Source organism: Arvicola amphibius, chromosome 6 (assembly GCF_903992535.2).
Source record: "Arvicola amphibius chromosome 6, mArvAmp1.2, whole genome shotgun sequence".
Lineage (NCBI taxonomy): Eukaryota > Metazoa > Chordata > Mammalia > Rodentia > Cricetidae > Arvicola > Arvicola amphibius.
Genome location: NC_052052.2, coordinates 85,679,769 through 85,698,956, shown reverse-complemented (window position 1 = coordinate 85,698,956; position 19,188 = coordinate 85,679,769). Strand labels below are relative to the sequence as shown.

At 39.7% G+C, this 19,188-nt stretch overlaps 1 protein-coding gene across 6 annotated transcripts in view; it reads right to left on the bottom strand.

Moving 5' to 3' along the window:
- Positions 1-19,188, bottom strand: part of Mpp7 (membrane palmitoylated protein 7) — a 252,742-nt gene that overhangs the window by 35,633 nt on the left and 197,921 nt on the right. For 5 of the 6 annotated variants that reach the window (XM_038334123.1, XM_038334122.1, XM_038334124.1 and 2 more), the window contains 6 exons: positions 15,651-15,782; positions 14,425-14,506; positions 13,864-13,949; positions 12,720-12,794; positions 12,370-12,566; positions 11,866-11,930 (listed from right to left, as the gene is read on the bottom strand). In XM_038334123.1, the coding sequence (XP_038190051.1) occupies positions 11,866-11,930; positions 12,370-12,566; positions 12,720-12,794; positions 13,864-13,949; positions 14,425-14,506; positions 15,651-15,782 (637 nt within the window). The remainder of the gene's footprint in view (positions 1-11,865; positions 11,931-12,369; positions 12,567-12,719; positions 12,795-13,863; positions 13,950-14,424; positions 14,507-15,650; positions 15,783-19,188) is intronic. The other variant, XM_038334125.1, reaches the window with a different exon arrangement.

Sequence of the window (19,188 nt, the reverse complement as noted above, 5' to 3'; positions counted from 1 at the left end):
GGCTTTCATATGCAGGGACCTACATGTGTTCGCACACACACACATGACACATTTGTTACATGTGGTCTTGTGTGTGTGTAACAAATGAGCTCGCTCAGTTAAACTCCCCACAAATCACACAAACCCCAGCCAGCAGACCACAACAATCACCAGGCTGAGCCTGGGCAGAACCAGAGCCTATCTCGGACCTACCAGCCTAAATGCTTGTCGTGTGAAGCTGCTCGGGATTTCAGGGAGGTGCCAGTCCACAGAGCACTGGGCACACTACACTGCTCTGGAAAGAAAACAATGGACGCAGAAACGTCCTGATTCTCTCTCGTGCCCCAAATCTTAGACTTTTCTGTAAATTCAGGTGATGTGCAGACAAGAGACCATTTTTAATTTGGTTGATAACATGAGATTAGGAGAAGTGAGAATACTGTGTGTCTGTAGTTTCTGATATGTTTTACAAACCCAAAACCCAACAGGCAGCAGCAGAGAAGCAGACTATAGCTGTTATCTTTATACAGATGTGGGATGAAGCCAGAAGCATTAATTGTGTCTTTTGGGTCTTAGGTAAACACCATTTACTTCCCAGCCTCAGTCTAATTATCATAAAATGGGTAGAATGTCCCAATCTCGATGTATTGGAGACGATACTGATACTAAATACCTAGCACAGTATTTGTTCAACTTCCTCAGTAACCAAGAGATCTTTTGCCACGCATGAGAATGTTAGTCTTAAAAGGGGGCTGAAAGGTAGATGCTCGGCCTTGTGTTTCCACACATTCCGCAACTGCTGAGCACAGAACCTGATGGCTAAATAAAGCAAGGGTAGGAGAGGCTGGAGCCAAAATGCAGAGGAAGACATCTTGTTGCCTCTAACGATTTCTAGACACCTTCACTTCTGTTTACAACATCCCCCAGCATCTCAAACTAGAAATCATTTCTTACAACATAATTAGAGACTAATAATAAGTCTTAACTGCATTTATGTTATTGATGGGGCTGTGGAAATAATATGTCATAAGACATGTGGAAGAAGTGATTGGAGAGAAAGAAATTTATTCAGAGCTTTGAACAAGCCCAGTGAATTCAACTGTTTAGAAAAGTTCAGAAACTGCTATTGAGAAAATTATTAACACCATCAGTGTATGCTCATCTTCTACCAAAAAGCATAGAATTCTTTTTTTTTCATGGTTTATTTTTTTTTAATATTTAAAAATTTCCATCTCCTTCCCTCCTCCTCCCCCTCCTTCCGCTCCTCCTCCCCCTTCCCGCCCCTCCTTCTCCCCCTTCCCTCCCCTTCCCTCCACCCATACCTCCCCTCCCTCCCTCTCAAGGCCAAGGAGCCATCATGGTTCCCCACTCTATGCTAAGTCCAAGGTCCTCCCAACTCCCCCCAGGTCCAGGAAGGTGATTGACCAAGCTGAGAAGGCTCCCACAGAGCCCGTCCATGCAGAAGAATCAGAGCCCAGCGCCAATGTCTCTCTGAATGTGGCCAACAGCGGGGGCTGACTGAGAAGCAAAAGCATAGAATTCTTGCAAACCTGTCTGGAGTGTTCCTGGCATGACAGCTACAGCACACTGTATCCAGCCCACTAAGCCTGTAATACAAGGTTCCTGCTTGCCTAAGTACTAGAGCATGATCACACAAACATGCTAAAGGAAATAATGTAATTATGTTGAAGAAAGCAACAGAAAGCAAAGAAATCATCTTCTACAACCAATTGCTCACCTAGGTAGGTTCCACTGTTGTTACCATCACATCCAGCATCTTCTGGGTGGATTGTAAAAGCCAACAGAACAGAAGTCAGGAGACAAAGCAGAACGGTTAGGAGCCCAGCCACAGACGCCAAAAGTTCATCACCGGAAACAATCATGTACCACACAGCAGGGAGCAGCCCTGACGCGGCACTCTTAGAAAACAGTTTGTTTTCTACTACAGATCAAGTATTTTGAGACCTCATGCAGGGTTGCTCTTTTTTTTTCTTTCGACCTTCTTCAGATGCAGTTCCAAAGAAAGTGGTTTTTTAAATTATCCAAACTGTTTATATTTTTACAGTAAAGAAAATTACACCAGTTGACTCCCAAAGTAAATTTACTTTTATAAATCAGTTCTATGATAATATGTAAAACACAGCATTTACTTTGGCTGGCTGGAGTAGACAGGAAGGTGAGACTAGAATACACCCTTATTAACAGATACGGATCCCAAGTTGGGAAGGGAAAGAAGAATAACATTCTAAAAAAAAAACCGAAAAAAACAAAAACAAACAAACAAACAAACAAAACCCAAAAAACCAACCAACCAACAAACAAACAAAAAACCAAAAGAGCAAATAAAATATTTTAAAGTAAACAATGTGTTACTCTTTGGGGGGAATTGGGTGATTTCTGACCTACATTTATCTTAAAGCAGTGAAGTCGGTGCTGTTTGTTCTGGAATAGTCATACCAATACACCCTGACTAGACCATGCAGATACCAAGGCTCCCAGAGGGCTAGGGCACCTGCCTGTCACCGCACAACAAGCACGGACAGCACTGCCTTTTCCATTTCCCTTTATTTAAGGATGATGACAGAGATACAAGCATGCCAAGAAACTGTGAGTCTGTGTTAGGTAATTCTTTTACACGAAGGGGAAAGCCACTACATTTCCTTACAAAACCAAGTCCAACCATGACTTTTAATACAGAAAGGTGAAAGTTTGTACTCATATAGAGCACTGTGCCACAACTGCTCAACATATCTGATTTAATCCTACACTAATATTTGCTAAATAAAACTGTTAACCACACAGGGAGACTTTTGTACAAGTACCTTTAATTTCCTCTGAGAAGCATAAAGAAAATGAGAAAGAAGATGGTTAAACTGACAGAAAACACAATGGAAGTACAAAGATCCAAACAAAAACAACTGAAATAAAAATCTACCTACCACATTCAACTGATTCCTCATCTTAGAAAAGTCAAAGGAGAGAAAACACATATATTTAAACATTTCAACATTAGACAGTGCTGCGACCTGCATGTTCAGAATGTATGCATTTTAGTAAAGGCACTGAGTGGGCATAGAGCTTATAGTCAGCGACCAAATGGAAAAAAATAACTAGAAAAAAAAAACCTGTCAACCTTTTTACTCAAAATAATACCTTGAATAAGGGAATTTTACTTATTTTAGTAGATTGGTTGTTTTATATCAACCTGGTCAAATATGTTAACAAAGCTTCATGAACAGTAAACAATCAAATAAAGAAAGGTCTTAGAAACTAGCAAGTTTCCCCTGAACATATCTAAGAATTCTGTAATTTCAACAATATCCTGACAAGGCAATTATCACATATATGCTTCATGGAAGATATTTTATTATTATTATTATTTATAATCTTGAGACATATCATTGTATAGCCCAGGCTGGCGTGTACCGCACACACGCTCACCCCTCCCTCCATTACCTCCATGCATCTTTACCCTGTCCTCCTCCACATCTCTCATATTCCCCTGCTCCTCCTAGTTCCTTGGCTTTTTGTTTCCCCTTAGCTTCCACCCAAGAACATAATGCTCTATTTGTTTTCGTGACGTGTTGATCTCACTTAATATTATGGCATGGCATTTATCCATTTCCAGTAAATGACATTTTATTCTTTTTTATGACTTAGCAAAGGCCTTCAAGTATACACATTCCTTTTCCCATTCATTTGCTGATGGGTACCCAGACTGAATCTGTAACTTGGCTATACTACAAATAGTACCATAATAAACATGGGTACACAGTTATCTCTACAATAAGTGTTATTCTTCTAAAAATAATTTCTATTTGTTTTTATTATTTGTGTGTGTATGCGCGCGCACACACACACACACACATGCTCACACCGCAGCACACATGTGGAGGTCAGAGGAAAACTTCATGTAGCTGGATCTCTTTTTCCACTTTTCTGTGGATTCTGGGGATTGAACTCAGGTTGTCAGCCACATATAGCAAGCCCCTTTTCTGAGTCATCTTGCTGGCATAGTCTTTCATCCTTTTAGATATTTGCCAAACAGATAATGCTGAATGACTTAGAAGTTTTATTTTTATTTTATTTTTTGAGTTGGAGTCTCGATATGTGACCCTGGAATTCACTGGGCAGAGCAAGATCTTGAACTTGTTCAAGATATCGTTGCCTACCAAATTTTGGGACTACCGGTAGGTGCCACATGCCCAGGCTTGTCTTTAATTTTTGAAGAACCACAATGAAAAGTACATTTAAAAAGAATCCTGCATTCTTGGATTACTAACTAGATAGCAAGTTAAAAGGTTGACTAGGATACTCTTCTCCAGTAAAGAAAGGAAAAGGTATTGGCAAATCTTACCCTTAGTCAAGATGGAATATCTTTCCCAGTATGGCTTAATATAGAGTGAATATGGGTGATAAAACCTCCCAAAGCCACAGAACAGCAGCCGTAGGAAATGATTCAAGGAAGGCCAATGCCGCTGGGTCATCAGACCGTAACAGCTCTACTTGACTGATCACTGTTAGCAAATATGATAGGCAAAGATTATAATTCAGGCTCAAACTATGAGCTACACAAATTAGGATTTATGCATATTTCTCACTAGCTCTGATATGATAAATGCACTTGAAAAAATGATCAGTAAACAAAGAATAAACTGCATGATCAGAGTTAGCAACACTAGGCATTGAGTCATTGAGAGATCATGCAAGATGATGTGAGAATCACTGTATTATGCAACAGTAAAACACCCCTGCCATCCAGCACTCAGTGGGCTGAGGTGGGAGGATTGCTGTGAGCTTCAGGCCAGTCTGGGTAACAAAGTGAGTGCCAGTCCAGGACTGGATACCAAGACCCTATTTCATCAAACAAACAAATATAACAACAAAAATCCATCACTATAAAAATCTCAAATACTGTATTGTAAAGTAGATTGCTAAATATATCTTTTGATAGGAATAAAAAGATAAGTTGAACATTACACCCTGGTTAGATACTCAACATCATGGTAATCAGATGATTAAGGTCGTGAGGTAAACAAAAACTTGAAATGCCAACAACCAACTCACAATTAACATTTTATAAGGTCAGAAATTCATATGCCACATAAATTTAGAGGATTATTTCTCCACATAGTTATAGGGGAGGATGCTATGATTTTTTTTGAACATAGTAAAACTGGAAACACATCCAATAGCAAGCGTGTGCTAATGGATCTGATGTGGAAAAAGTAAAGGATTCCTTTAGAATTGACAGGTTTGAAAAATAAGCAAAGTGTTATGTCAGAAGAAAACTGGGGTAAGCTATTTAGCCTTCCAACAACTCCATGAGGACTCCTAGGCCCATTATACAGATTGAAATAACCATGTAATGAAATACAAAGGATGTGGACCCAGAAGCCTGGCCACACAGGTTTAAACCACAAACCCCAAACTTGCACATCAGAACCAATTTATTATTCAAGATGAGCTAGGAAACACTACCAGTGGAGGATTGGGGTCTCCCTGTTTCCTCCATGTCTCCTGTATATTGCTATCACCTCCAACATTTCTTCCCCTTGCCCTGTCCCAGTAGCTTCAACAACCACATGTGCTTCCCAGAAGGGCCTGGGAGGGTTAGCTCCCACCCCCATATTATCAGGATTCTATGGCTTACTAGCTTCAAGCTCTGGTAGCTATAAAAACACAGAAGAATGGCCACCAAGGACCCCAGAGATTGGACTGGGAAAGCTGGAGAGGGTGCAGTGAGCTGTACACAGCAGAGCTGCAGTCCACTTCCTACCCAGTCAGCAAGGTGGCATCTGCTTTCCTAAATCCCCCTAGCCCTCTGAAGTGTGAATAATCCATGACCACAGATCAGTTCCCAACTCATGAGTAAACTCTTCCTTGCCGACACGCCACTGGGACTCCATGAAGAACTGCAAAAGACACCATGGCTTGGAACCCTTCAAACTAGAATAATCTTCCCTGAGATTGTTTCAGAAGTGACGCCATCAGCTATGAACAGAATTTAGTGAGGTGGCACTATGTGAATAATTGAATGTAAAATTGACAGTCCAGCTCATCAGCAGCCCTCCACAAAGCCCTGACCTGTGGGATCTTCTCAACAGTATCCCTGAAGATTAGGGTGTTAGAGCTTAGGGTGTTCTAGCTAGGACCCAGGTTGCCAAAGGCTATACTGCCAAGCTATGGAGAAAGTGGCAGCTTTTTAAGGGGACCTAGTGGGAGGGCTTTTGACCCCCAGAAATGTGCCCATGAAGGGGACAGAAGAACCCATTTCTTCTTTAACATCCTAGCTACAACATAAATATCTTTGCTTCACATGTAACCCTTAGCCATGACTGCCTCTTGGCCACAGGCCAAAAACAAGGAGGTCAAGTGATTATGGACTGGACCCTCTGAAACTGTGAGTCAAAAGAAATTTTTCACTTAATGAAGCTGATTATCCCAGGTATTTCATGTATTGGAAAGCTAACAAAAAGAGAAGATATTCACAGGTTCTTTAATATTTTAAAGTAGGCGCCTATGTGTAGGTATGGGAATGCAGGTGTCTGAGGAAGTTAGAGGCATCAGATCTCCCTGGAGCTGAAAGTATAGGAGGTTGTGAGCTTTCTGACATAGGTGTGGAAATTGAACTTAGAGTTTATGCAAGAACAATACGCGCTCAACTGCTGACTAATCTCTCTACCCCTGACAGGAAACTCTATGTGTTTCTGTTCTGCTACCAACATTAAGCAAATGCTTGACTAAGTTTTAATATATACAAAAGTGTTTAACAGCACAAACATTCTGCTTCTAAATTGATATAACGTGTGAAAACACTACGTACACTGAAGATGGCATTAGGAAGGTGTGTACTCAATAAGAAATACTTCATTACATCAACATTCAGAATCTGAAATGTGGCCTTAAATATTGGTGCCATGTACAGAAAATGACATTGCTTTGCTTTTTAAAACTCTTTCACTTGACATTGTCTGTCAATTCATAATGAGTAGGTCCTACCTGCTTTTGATGGTGCTCTTTGTCTGAATTTAAATATTTCCTTTTGTGTCTACAAGCCCCAAATCACAATTGGTTAAAGTGAAATGGCTTGTGATTTTACATTTTAAAATATCAAAATTTTTGCAGATTTATTTACCTAATGCCAAAAATTCCACAGAGCTATTTTTAAAGTAGAGAATTTAAATTAGTATTATTCAGTTTGATATTTGAAAAATATTGAGGTATTATACTTTGATAACTATAAAGGAAAATTAAGTACTAAAAATAAAAATCATACATTGATATTCTGCTGTAAAATAATCTATGTGAAAAAGAGGTTTCCCTACCCATCCATTCTGAAGGCCATACATACTTATTTATAGATTATATCTGGATACAATTAGAAAGATTATTTTTAGATAACATGTCCGTATTTCAACAGAAAAGGAATAATGTTTCAAATAAAGAAATTTATCTCTTTCTCACAAGCTAATTGAGGTACTAGGATATAGCTCATGGTAGAACACTTGTTAGCACTCACAGGTCCTGGGCTCCATCCACAGCATAGAGTGTGTATCTAAGTAAATGGAGCAAATATGATATCCATATACATGCAAATGAAGCACAAAATAAATTATGGCAACATAGGAATTACAAGCTGCCAACTCTTTCTCATCAAGCACTCCCATGTGCCATTGGAGACCCTAACTCAGATCCAGGACCTGAGCAGCTGCTGCCTCTTTGATGAAATAATCCAAAGGTCATTATCAAAGAAGGCTACCAGACATGTACGTCTGTCCTCTCTCTGTGTCACAGCTACAGAGCTACTATGTGAAAACGGTAGGGAATTTTTTCTGTTATAGTTTAGTTTTTTGTTGTATAAACAATTTTTCAAAATGGGGGTGGGAGGCAAAGAGAGAAGAGGGGATGGATCCCTGCAACGAGCTCCGGAGGTTGAAGAACACTTTCATTGTAAGACTTCGTTCTGTCTTAGTTTTCAGGACTGTTTAAGAAGCAAAGACTCTTGTTTGAGAAGCCTATTTTCTGGATACATACTGAGATTTCTTGGTTTAAGGAGAACTATGGATCCACCAAGGATGAATGCCACCCACACATGCTCCCGGAGTTTTGTATAAAAATGCTAGTTTCAAAGTCTGAAGAGCTCATTAGTATCTTCTTGGTTTCATTTTCTTTTTTTTTCTTTTTTTTTTCATGGTTTATTTTTTTATGTTTAAAAATTTCCATCTCCTCCCCTCCTCCTCCCCCTTCCCTCCCCCTCCTCCTCCCTCTTCCCTCCCGTCCTTCTCCCCCTTCCCTCCCCTCCCCTCCACCCATACCTCCCCTCCCTCCTTCTCAAGGCCAAGGAGCCATCAGGGTTCCCTACTCTATGCTAAGACCAAGGTCCTCCCAACTCCCCCCAGGTCCAGGAAGGTGATCGACCAAGCTGAGAAGGCTCCCACAGAGCCCGTCCATGCAGAAGAATCAGAGCCCAGCGCCATTGTCCTTTGCTTCTCAGTCAGCCCCCACTGTTGGCCACATTCAGAGAGACGGGTTTGGTCGCATGATCCATCAGTCCCTTGGTTTCATTTTCATTGAAGCCAAGAACAAGAGCTCTAGCACAAAGACACATGAAAAGATAATATGACTAGAATTTGCCTTCTTTTGTGTTCTATGTTGATGTTAACCGAGTCACTATAGGGCTCTGGAATTATCTTCTATGAAGTCTTTTTTTCCAGTTGTATGAAACAGGAATAAAATAAGGAGTAAAACTATAGACATAAACCATCACATTGTGATAAGAGGTAACTGAATGATTTAATTATTATTTTAAATCATTATTACTACATGGTAACAATTATTACATTATTATTATTAAATGGTGAAATTTAGTACTTCTAAATCAGTGCATGGTGTACTTCCTGGGTCTGAAGTACACTTAAATCTTAGTTCAAAACATTTTAGGAACTGTGGATATAGCTCAGCCAGTAGAGTGTTCTATAGTATGCAAAACACCCTGAGTTCCATTTTAGCACTTCAGAAACTATTTGTGTGGTACTGTACACTTATAAACCTAGCACTCAGGAAGTAGATGCAGGAGGATCAGGAGTTCAAGGTTATTCTTGGGTGAACAGAGAGTTCAGAGCCAGCCTGGGCTACATAAGACCCTATTCTCAAAAACTTTGTTTCATTACTGTATTTTTTCATAAAATTACAAATCACTACTTTGAAGAATCCTTTTTTAAAAGCTCTATTAGCGTGTATGTGTATGTACATGTATGTGGTGTCCAAGGAGGACAGAAGGAGCTACAGGAAGAGGCGACTGTGAGCTGCGTGATGCAGGTGCACAGACCTGTGCTCTTCAAGAGCAGCACGGGCTCATGGCTGCTTCCCCATCTCTCCAGCCCCATCAGTTATTTTCTTTTAAGTACTGAACATCATTTCTACCAATTATTTTTCTTCCTAAAACTGTTCTGTAGTGTGGGAAAGGGTTTGGCAATGGGGGTTTCTCACTCTAAAACGCTGCTCAGCATTTGAGGCAGGCAGTACTCACAAAGGCTACACAGACAAAACAGAATGACACATAAGTTAATGTGCTTTTACATGTCATTGATAATATCCAGAGCTAACACAACCATTTCCGTAGACAATGGCCACAGAAATTACAAACAGAACTTCAATCTCTGAGAATAAAAGATACAGGCTCTCTGAGCAATGCTGTTGTTAAATATGCTGGTGGTTTATTTGCATAATCTTGGACAGATTTACTTGAACAATAAAAAAGCAAATAACGTCTCTCAGTGAATAAAAATCAAGGTATTAAATGAGGAAAATACAGAAGCACGGGCCTTAATTTAAGCATCGAAAGTTGAGGCAAAAAGCTCATGAGGTTGATACTACACTGCAAGGTCTTGTCTCAAAAACCCAAAACCAAGAGTTCAAAAAAAGAGGTGGGAGGGGAAAGAGGACAAGAAGAAAGAGCAAGTAGGAAAGGCCAGAAAGCCCAGAAAGCCTACTTCTGTCTCTCTTGTTTTCAGCGCTGGGACAACCAACTAAACAAACAAATTAAGATGATAATTTGATAAAGATACTTCTTGGAATAAATACGCAGCAGATCCAAATATTTAAATATTAGCATGAAAATGAAATGACGCCAAACAATGGACAAAAGCCTCCACTACAGTCCATGCTTACACCAACACTCCCCCTTCATAGCCACACACACTCACATCCACAGGCATTTATACCAAGTTGAGAGAACAATTAAGAAGAGACCCCTTCTTTATAGTTCTTTAAAGAAACACAGTTAGCTCATTTTCAAAATAGGTGAAAATTCCCAATTAGTTCAAATGATATGTTTCCAAGTTCCCTATAGTTAAAAGGTGAATACATTTTTAAATTTGAGTGTAGTCTCATTTCCCTCACTGTTTAGTGGCATATTTCATTTAACAAACACTGAATATATTCCAACTATGCAAACCCCTATCCAATATCCAGACTCAGTTCCCTGAAGCTGGAGAAGCTAACAACGAAAAAGCTACCACACTTAGAAATAATGCACCATTAGCCTTAGACCTTCTGACTTTTCAGAACACCACATGCATTACAGCAAGAGTGTCTTCCTCCCACCCAGACACAGCAAAAGCAAGCAAGCTTTTGATTCACTGGTGCACATCTATACTGCCTTGCTGTGAGATTTACACTTAGCTGAAGCTTGGCTTTCTTACTACGTGATTCCTGAGCTGTATGTGTCTGCAAACTGAAGGAAATAACAGGAGATGTGAAAAATGCAACAAGACTAAAAACAGATGTTGGTATAAGATTTCAGGGCCATTTATTTGTTCATTTCACTGTTTAACATGCAATCTCTATTTTTTTAAAGGGGGAAGACAGGTTTTTTTTTGGTTTTTTGTTTCTCTTTCTCTCTTAAAATGCCCAGACACATGGAACATTTAGAGAGATGAGTTGTATAAGTTGGAGACCTGAGAGGGTAAAAAAAACAGAAAATAAAGAAAAGGTAAAGGAAGGATAAACTGAAAAACAGAATGTCCCCAAGCCTTCTCTTTCAGTAATTCTGTAAGTCCTTACTCTCATTTTCCTTCCCTTTGGTTTGTCAACTCTGTGCAGAGGGAATCAAGTTCCCAGTTGTGACTTGTAGATAACGAATTAAGAAGCATGGTTGCTCATAGGCACAAAGGCTTTTTTTTTTAGAAAGTAAGTGAAGATGTTTTATTGTACAATAAATGTGAAACTAAAATATGAATGTTACAGAAGCTTCTGCCGTCCCAACAGCTTTTTTGAATGCACTCTTTTTTTTTAATTAAAAATTTCCGCCTCCTCCCCACCTCCCATTTCTTTCCCCCTCCCTTAACTCCCCTCCCCCTCCCTTTCCAGTCCTAGGAGCAGTCAGGGTTCCCTGCCCTGCCGGAAGTCCAAGGTCCAACCCACTCCATCCAGGTCCAGGAAGGTGCGCATCTAAACAGACTAGGCTCCCCAAACGCCAGCACAAAGGCTTTTATGCCCAGGAAAACTATAGTTTTGTTTGTCCTTATTTTTTACTGAGAAATAAAATTTACCACAAATCTTCTGGCTTAGGGAAATACAAAACAAACAAACAAAAACAGAGTTGTACTGTAGGCTTTATTGATTCAGTCCTTAAGAGTCGAAGAAACTGATGGCTGTCTCAGACATCACAATGAAAAACCTACCATATTTTTTTTTTCTTGCAAAGATTCACATTACTGTCCCTACTGTGTCTTTCTCTGTTGAGTTTCTGAGAAATAATGGCCCAGGAGCTCCTGCAGGCTAATATGATCCCCCTCCCAGCACTTCCCTGGAGCACCTGCTTTAGCAGTCAAAAACCAGCAGCAAGATCAGGTTTCCATGCATTCTTATTAACAAACTTACATGATTTCCTGTTGGAAAGTTTCAGAGGCTGGACTATTATTTCTGGTCTTCTCAGCGCCAGTCTCCTGGGGAAAGAAAAGGTCAATAGGCCTATCAACTTTCAGCACAGGTTCAAGGTTAACACAGCACCAAAATATAAAATCCACAAGGAAGCTCTTGAAGGCGATCTGTTCAAACGAACTAAATCTGATACTTCTCAAGTTTTAAAGTTACTCTCCTTTCCCGAAATGACTATGCGTTTTCTTTGCAGTCCACATTCAGATACTAAATGTGCTAGTGCCTGCTTATTTCACAACAACAACCTAGGAGGACCTAGTACTGACATACTACTTTTGGCCATTAGTCATGAGTTAGACAAAACAGTGCTCCAAGTACAAACCCAAGGGAAAACAGATTCACAGGCAGGGTTTGAAGCTCATTTTATCATAACTGTGCTAGAGTGATATTCTGCAGGGAACAGAAAGTCATTTGAAGAAAGGTCAACATGCTGTGCCAGCGGCTCACCGTTCTTGGAAGTGCTTGGAGGGAATCAGGCCAGCTCTGGGGTTGGCATCACCTTCGTGCTTCGCCTGCCACCAAGTAGCATCATCTTGGCTCAGAATCTGAAGAATGTCTCCCATTTGGAAAGACAGCCCTGCCTCCTTACATGGGATCGCTTTGTCCTCCTTTGGATCATAGTCAAAAAGGGCTTTGATAAACATCTGGAAGTGAGGAATACATGGGAGAGAAAAATGTGAAGCTGTCTGCATTCTTGCAACTTAGACATAAGAAATGATTATTTTCAAAGTATATATGTATTAGTTGAAAAAAATAACATTAAGTTTCCCACTGCAAACAGTATTTTGAAGACTTACCTTGCCTTCCTTGGAAGCTATCTCTTCTTTGGTGCTGGGTATTATCTTAAATGTAATTGCTCCCTGGGACTGACTCTGGTATTGGGGATCAAAGAAAGGGTCATTATAGAGCTGGAGGCAAGAGGGAAATAAAATAGACAGGTGGAGAGCTAAACGCCTAGGAATGTACAGCATTCTACTTAGACAAAACCAGAAAAGTATGGTTGTAGAAATTCCAGAAACACGAGAAGGCCCTAAAGTATGTCAGGTCATTTAAGGACCATTTTTGCACTTTTTCATCCTGTGCACTTAAGGTATCAATACATCAACTGCCATTCATGTTAAGTTACATCAAAACAGAAACACACAAAATGATGAACACGGCTAGAAATGAGCAGAAGGGTCAATGCCTAGAGCGGATCACACAAAGATAAGATCCCAGCATCTAAGTGTTGGTATCCATATTTGCTGAAATAAAAAGCTGCTACCAGATGCTATCGTTTCTGTAGTTATTAATTTGGGATTCATTTGGCAGAGATATGCATCAGAAAAAGAAAACAAGCACAGTCAGGTCAGTTTTATTCTGGTAGTGGGATAAACATGAACAACAAGTCCACTGAAAGATTTAAAGTCAGTTTGAGTGCCTACTCACATTTAACTAAAACCGTAATTCCATGACCCACAGATACTTGCTGATTGTCTCAGATGAGGGCAAACCTCCTTGTTAATGGATATTGATGATGACATCTGTTCAGAGGTATGCAGGGAGCTTTCTATTGCTGTAGGTTTGCATGTTCATATATCCAGGGACAGTCTCCACTTTACCCCGACACCTGAACGTAAGCCTTAACAATTCCCATTCCTAAAACAATTTCACTCAAGTTTTAGCACCAATGGGGGTGGGCAGAGACAAGAGCCTCACGAACAGCAGTGTAGATGCCATCTGTTCACCCTGGTCTGAAATCCTGCATATACTGTGACCTCATCTCAGATCATTACTGCTTCCTCCATTCATGTAAATGAAAATCTTGACACTACATGTACAAACGTGTTTCTAAGTGTGTGCAGCACTTTGAATCTGGAGGGCTGAATCTAAATCAGACTACGAAGCCTGAAGCACAGTGATTTGATTTTCACTTAGATTTACAATGAAGTGACAGCTTACCAAAATCTGTATTATTTCCTCGGGCCTCTTGTCTTCTACTGGGATCCCATTCACTTCCCTCAGCTCGTCACCCACGTGAATAAGACCTGACAAATACAAAACCTGGTAAATCAACAGTGTCACAAAATGACACTGTGATGTTACTTAAAGTAACTAAAGTATAAGAAAAGAAACCGTCTTTCACAGCTCACATGCTTTGATTATGCTGTTCTCTGATGATGAATATAGTAAATCAAATAACAGTGTTTAGGTCTCTATCTAGAAATGCCCATTATTGATACCTTAGAATATAATCATTTTTATTATTTACTATTTTTATTTAGTGTGAGTGTGTACATGCCATGCATGTCATGTGTGCAAGTCTATGTAAAGGCCTGCGGTCAAATCTGGCATCATTCCTCACAAGCATTGAGAACCTGTCATTGAGAATGGGTCTCCTACTGGTGTGGAGTACACCAAGATCTGGTCACACATTGGCCTGTGGACTCCACCTCCCCAGAACTGTGATGATGGGCACATACATAATGTCCTTATTCAGTGAATAAAGAGGTTGGTTCTCACCACTTCTATCTGCAGCTCCTCCCCGCATGATCCGGGCCACGATGATTGCCCCCGTCTGTTCATCTTTCTTAATGGTTGCACCCTTTCAAGGCAAAGAAGGTGGGAGAGGAAAAAAAGCATTTGTAGGCAGATTTTCAGACTGTGTTGTAAGGTAGAGTTGTGAAATAACTTTTATCTGGAAAATGCAGAAACTATCACAAAGAGAAAGGAACAAAGTGGGAGGAACAGACATGTCAACTGTCCCTCAGAGGTCCCTTACAACATAACAAAACCCAGGCTACATGCACCTGGTGTTTCAGTACAGTTTAAAGATTGGTGAAATCTTATATCTTCCAATTCATGCAAAACAATTTTTTCTTTAAACTATCTACTTTGTATTGCTTTACTTTTGGAATGCTTTCTTACTTCATTTTATCCATATAATATCCTATGATGGGGTCTGGAGAGATGGTTCAGTGGTTAAGAGCTTGAGCTACTATTCCAGAGGACCCAGGCTCAATTCCCAGCACCTACATAGCAGTTTACAGCCAGCAATACCTCCAGACCCAGGGGATCAATACGCCAAGTGCAGATGTGGTGCACGTATATACATACATACATACATACATACATACATACATACACACACAGAGACATAAACACATACACACAGACATACATACACATACATATATATGTATACACACACACACACACACACACACACACACACACACAGAGGCAAAATATCCTTTGGGATTACTTAGGATGTTTTTCTGCCTGAGATCCATAGCAACATCATGGAAAGTCGACCCTTGGTTGCAAATGGGGCAATCCTCCCCCAGGCCCAGGTCCTTTGATATGGTCCAACATCAGAGGAATTCCAGTGCCAAAACAAACAGTTTTATGTATATTGTGAAATGTTAGGTGTCAGGTTAATTTCTCTGCATTATTTTAAAATAAATCAGTTTTCAAGAACTGCCTAAAGCAATGTTTTTCAACTGCATCATTTAATTTCCAACCAGCCATACCTGGCTACATGCTAAATTTCCTCTTACAAATTTAGTAGGTTATATTTTCAAGGCTATTATTTTACTTGGAGTTTTGCTAGTTGTTCTAAGCCATATTCTCTGGATGTAAATGCCCAGTTTGTTTTAAGATGTTGGGACTCAGAAGCAGCATATCTCAAAGACAAGTGTGAGTGCTGGACGCCCATCCTATTCAGCCCCCCCATGACATCTCCTCACCAGGGGTTCTCTGTTCTTGACCAGGCGGATTATTTTCACAGAGTCTTCTTCATCATCGATATCATCAGGCATAGGAGGCAATACAGGATCATAACTCTTTTGAGCCACAGTATCATGTACTGAAAGCAATGCCTGTAAAACCAACAGTTCATATAGAGCTCATCAGAGATGAAATCCCAAATTCACTGAAGTACCAAATAAAGCCAAATGTTGTGGGATAAACCTTTTGTACACTGTGAAGATGTGTCTTTGCCATGGCGAAGTCTGATCAGTTTAATAAAGAGCTGAATGGCCAATAGCTAGGCAGAACAGGATAGGTTAGGTTCCCGAGAGAAAAGAGGAACTCAGGGTTAAAATCTAGATACACAGGAGGAGCCAGTGAGACATGGAGCAAGTCAGATGTACAGAACCGAGGAGAGGTGAAAAGCCATGTGGTAAAATGTAGATTAATATAAACTGGCAGATAGAAATAGGTAGAACATAGATTAATAGAAACTCCCATAAAATGACATAGAGACTTTTTATTAATTATGAAAGCTTGGCCTTAGCTTAGGTTTATTCCCGACTAGTTTTTGTAACTTAAATTAACCTGTTTCGATTCATCTACATTCTGTCACGTGACTTTTCACCTCTTCTCTATTCTGTATGTCTGACTTGCTCCATGTCTTGCTGGCTTTTCCTGCGTCCTAGATTCTAACCGTGAGTTTCTCTCCTTCACCCTCCCCCCCATCCTGCCTATCTTCTCCTGAAATTTAGATCTTTATTGAACGGATCGAAGTTTGCCATGGCAAGGACACATCATCACAGTGTACAAAAAGATTATTCCACAACAGGTAAAATAGCATTACCTTGTTGACATATTCATAGTAAGGACACCATTGAAGCAGGGCCACTTTGGCTCAGGAGGGGGTGAGTAGGGCAAATCCTGTGGGATTACAGAAGGCAGACCTACACAGGTGCATGTGCACCTCTACTTCTAGTACCACTGACATACGATGACAATCTGCATTAAATTTACTCTAACCTGTATATTCTAGTAATCCCAATATAGTAGCAGTTGCAGGTAAAATCAGGGGTATTACTTTTGGAGGAAAAGGAAATAAGGATACTGACACACTACCAATGAGTCAATAGAAGCTTGAGATACTGCACATTTTTCATTAATTTTCAGAAACATACACACACACACATATATATATATATGATTGTGTAATGTATAAGTTATGCACATTTGTGCATATGTGTGAGTGAACATGGACCATGGGTGCACTTGTGTAAGATCTGAGGTTAATGTGAGGACTCTTCATCTCTCCCCATCATATATGTGGAGGGAGGACTTTTCACTAAACTGAGAGATCAATGTTTTAGCTAGTCTGCCTAGCCAGCTTCATGGAGAATCACTTCTTTACCTCCCTTGTGATGGGATTATACATGGCTGCCATACCTTTCACAACACTTTTGATCCAAACCCTGGTCCTCACAGTCATGTAACAAGTGATTTACCCACTGAACCATATGTTTTAATGTTTTTTTTCCTGTGCTGGAAATGTGACCCAGTGCTTGCTTAGATGAAATTCTGAGATGGCTACCAAGCACTGTATAAACTAGGTGTGGTGGTACATGTCTATTAATTCCAGCACCCAGGACATGAGGACATGGAGGCAGAAAAATTAGACATTCAAGGTCATCTTTCCAAATATAATGAGTTTATATATGGTATATATGTGTGTGTGCATTTTCTCAATACATTTATTTAAATATATATATATATATATAAATCAAGTATATTTTTCTTATATATATAAATTTTCATTCTATTGGCAGAGAGTTGTTCAATGCCATTATTCATTGGGTTCTGGGAAATTTTAGTGTAATGGGTATATACAAAAGAATAAAAGTATTTTTTAATATTTTCTGGTATAGATCAAAGAGGAAAGAAAATGTTGGAACTTTGCATTTCTATTTCAGATTAATGAGTTTGAGACATCTTACTCACTTGCTGTAGTATCCATACCTGACTCTATCTGGCGGCCCAGAGATCATGTTCTCCTCTCCCCTTCAACCTAACATGTAGCTTACTAAATGCGCTTCCCAAATATATTTAAAACTTATTTTCATCTATCTAACCCAACTCAAAGATAAGATCACCAAAAAATACCACCTGTGTCTGTGAAGTTTGATGGGAACTGTTATAGTAGGGAGTTCCTATATTATCTATGGTTTGTGTCATGCTAAAACACCAAGGTGGAGATCTGGGACAGACACCTCCAGATCGCCATTCCCATGCCCACAAAACACACTATAATTGCTTCTTGTGGTTTAGCTGCACCCACTGGCACCCACTTTCAAATTTACAGTTCATGGTGTAGACAGAGTGACTTCAGGCTGATCAGGACTCAGCTATGGCTGCCTTCCATTTTGATATGGATCCACTCTAACATGCTCTTAAAGTCTTTCCAAGGGTTAATCACATCCTTTATTGTTCAGTTTAAATAATTCATTTTCATAATTGTACATGTATTATATTTAATATTTTATGTTATTTTATTGTTTATGTCAGCTATTAAGCAATCAGAAGCTCTGGGATGGCAAAATGGTATGAATTTTTAAATTAAACAACTTTAATGACTAACCTATGCAACCAACTGTCCCTTTGCATCTCAGAGGATTGGTTCCATAAGCCAAACTAATATAAAATCCTTAGATGCTCACTCCCTACATAGAATGGTATGGGACATATATATAGATTATGTACATCTTCTCATATGCTTTAAACCATCTGTAGATTATTTATACTCGACGTTATGGAAACAGCTGCTGTACTGTACCACTTGGTAAACGCTGACCAGAAAAGAATTTCTGTACCGCACAATACACATTCAACATTTTAAAAATATATTCAACAATCATGCAGCAACAGGAAACAGATGAACACATCTTGCATAGTCTGCAAGAATCTCTGATGTTTGCACAGGACAAGGACAGCTCCTGATTTTTAGTGTAGGGGAAATCTTCATGACTGGGTAGGGCTGCCCGGCAGACATTTCCTCGGTATTATGAAGATAAACCCAAGATTAAAAGCAGCAACATTTGACTGAACAAAATGTAAAAGTAAAACTCTGAGGGTCAAAATTCTTCCAAGTAACTTAATTGTATGACAGAAAAATGATCACAGATATTGTCTATAAGAACACTACATACTCAATATCAATATCACATGACTAGAGAGCAATCAAAACTTACCAGGCATGCCAAAGAAGGTTAAAAACATTACTCATAAGAATGCAAAACTAAAGTAATGGAACAAAACTCTGAAACTATTCAGCAATATATGTAGATACAAGCAAACAGTAGTCCAGGATATTAAAAGCTATTATTGGGGGCTGTGGAGATGCCTCAGTGGGTTAAAGTACGTATGTACGAACTTGATGACCTCTGTGTTCGGTATCCATTGAACCTACACGAAAAGCCATATATGGTAGTGAGTATCTGTAATGCCTGTACTCCACTGGCTAGATGCAAGGTGAAGATAGGAGAA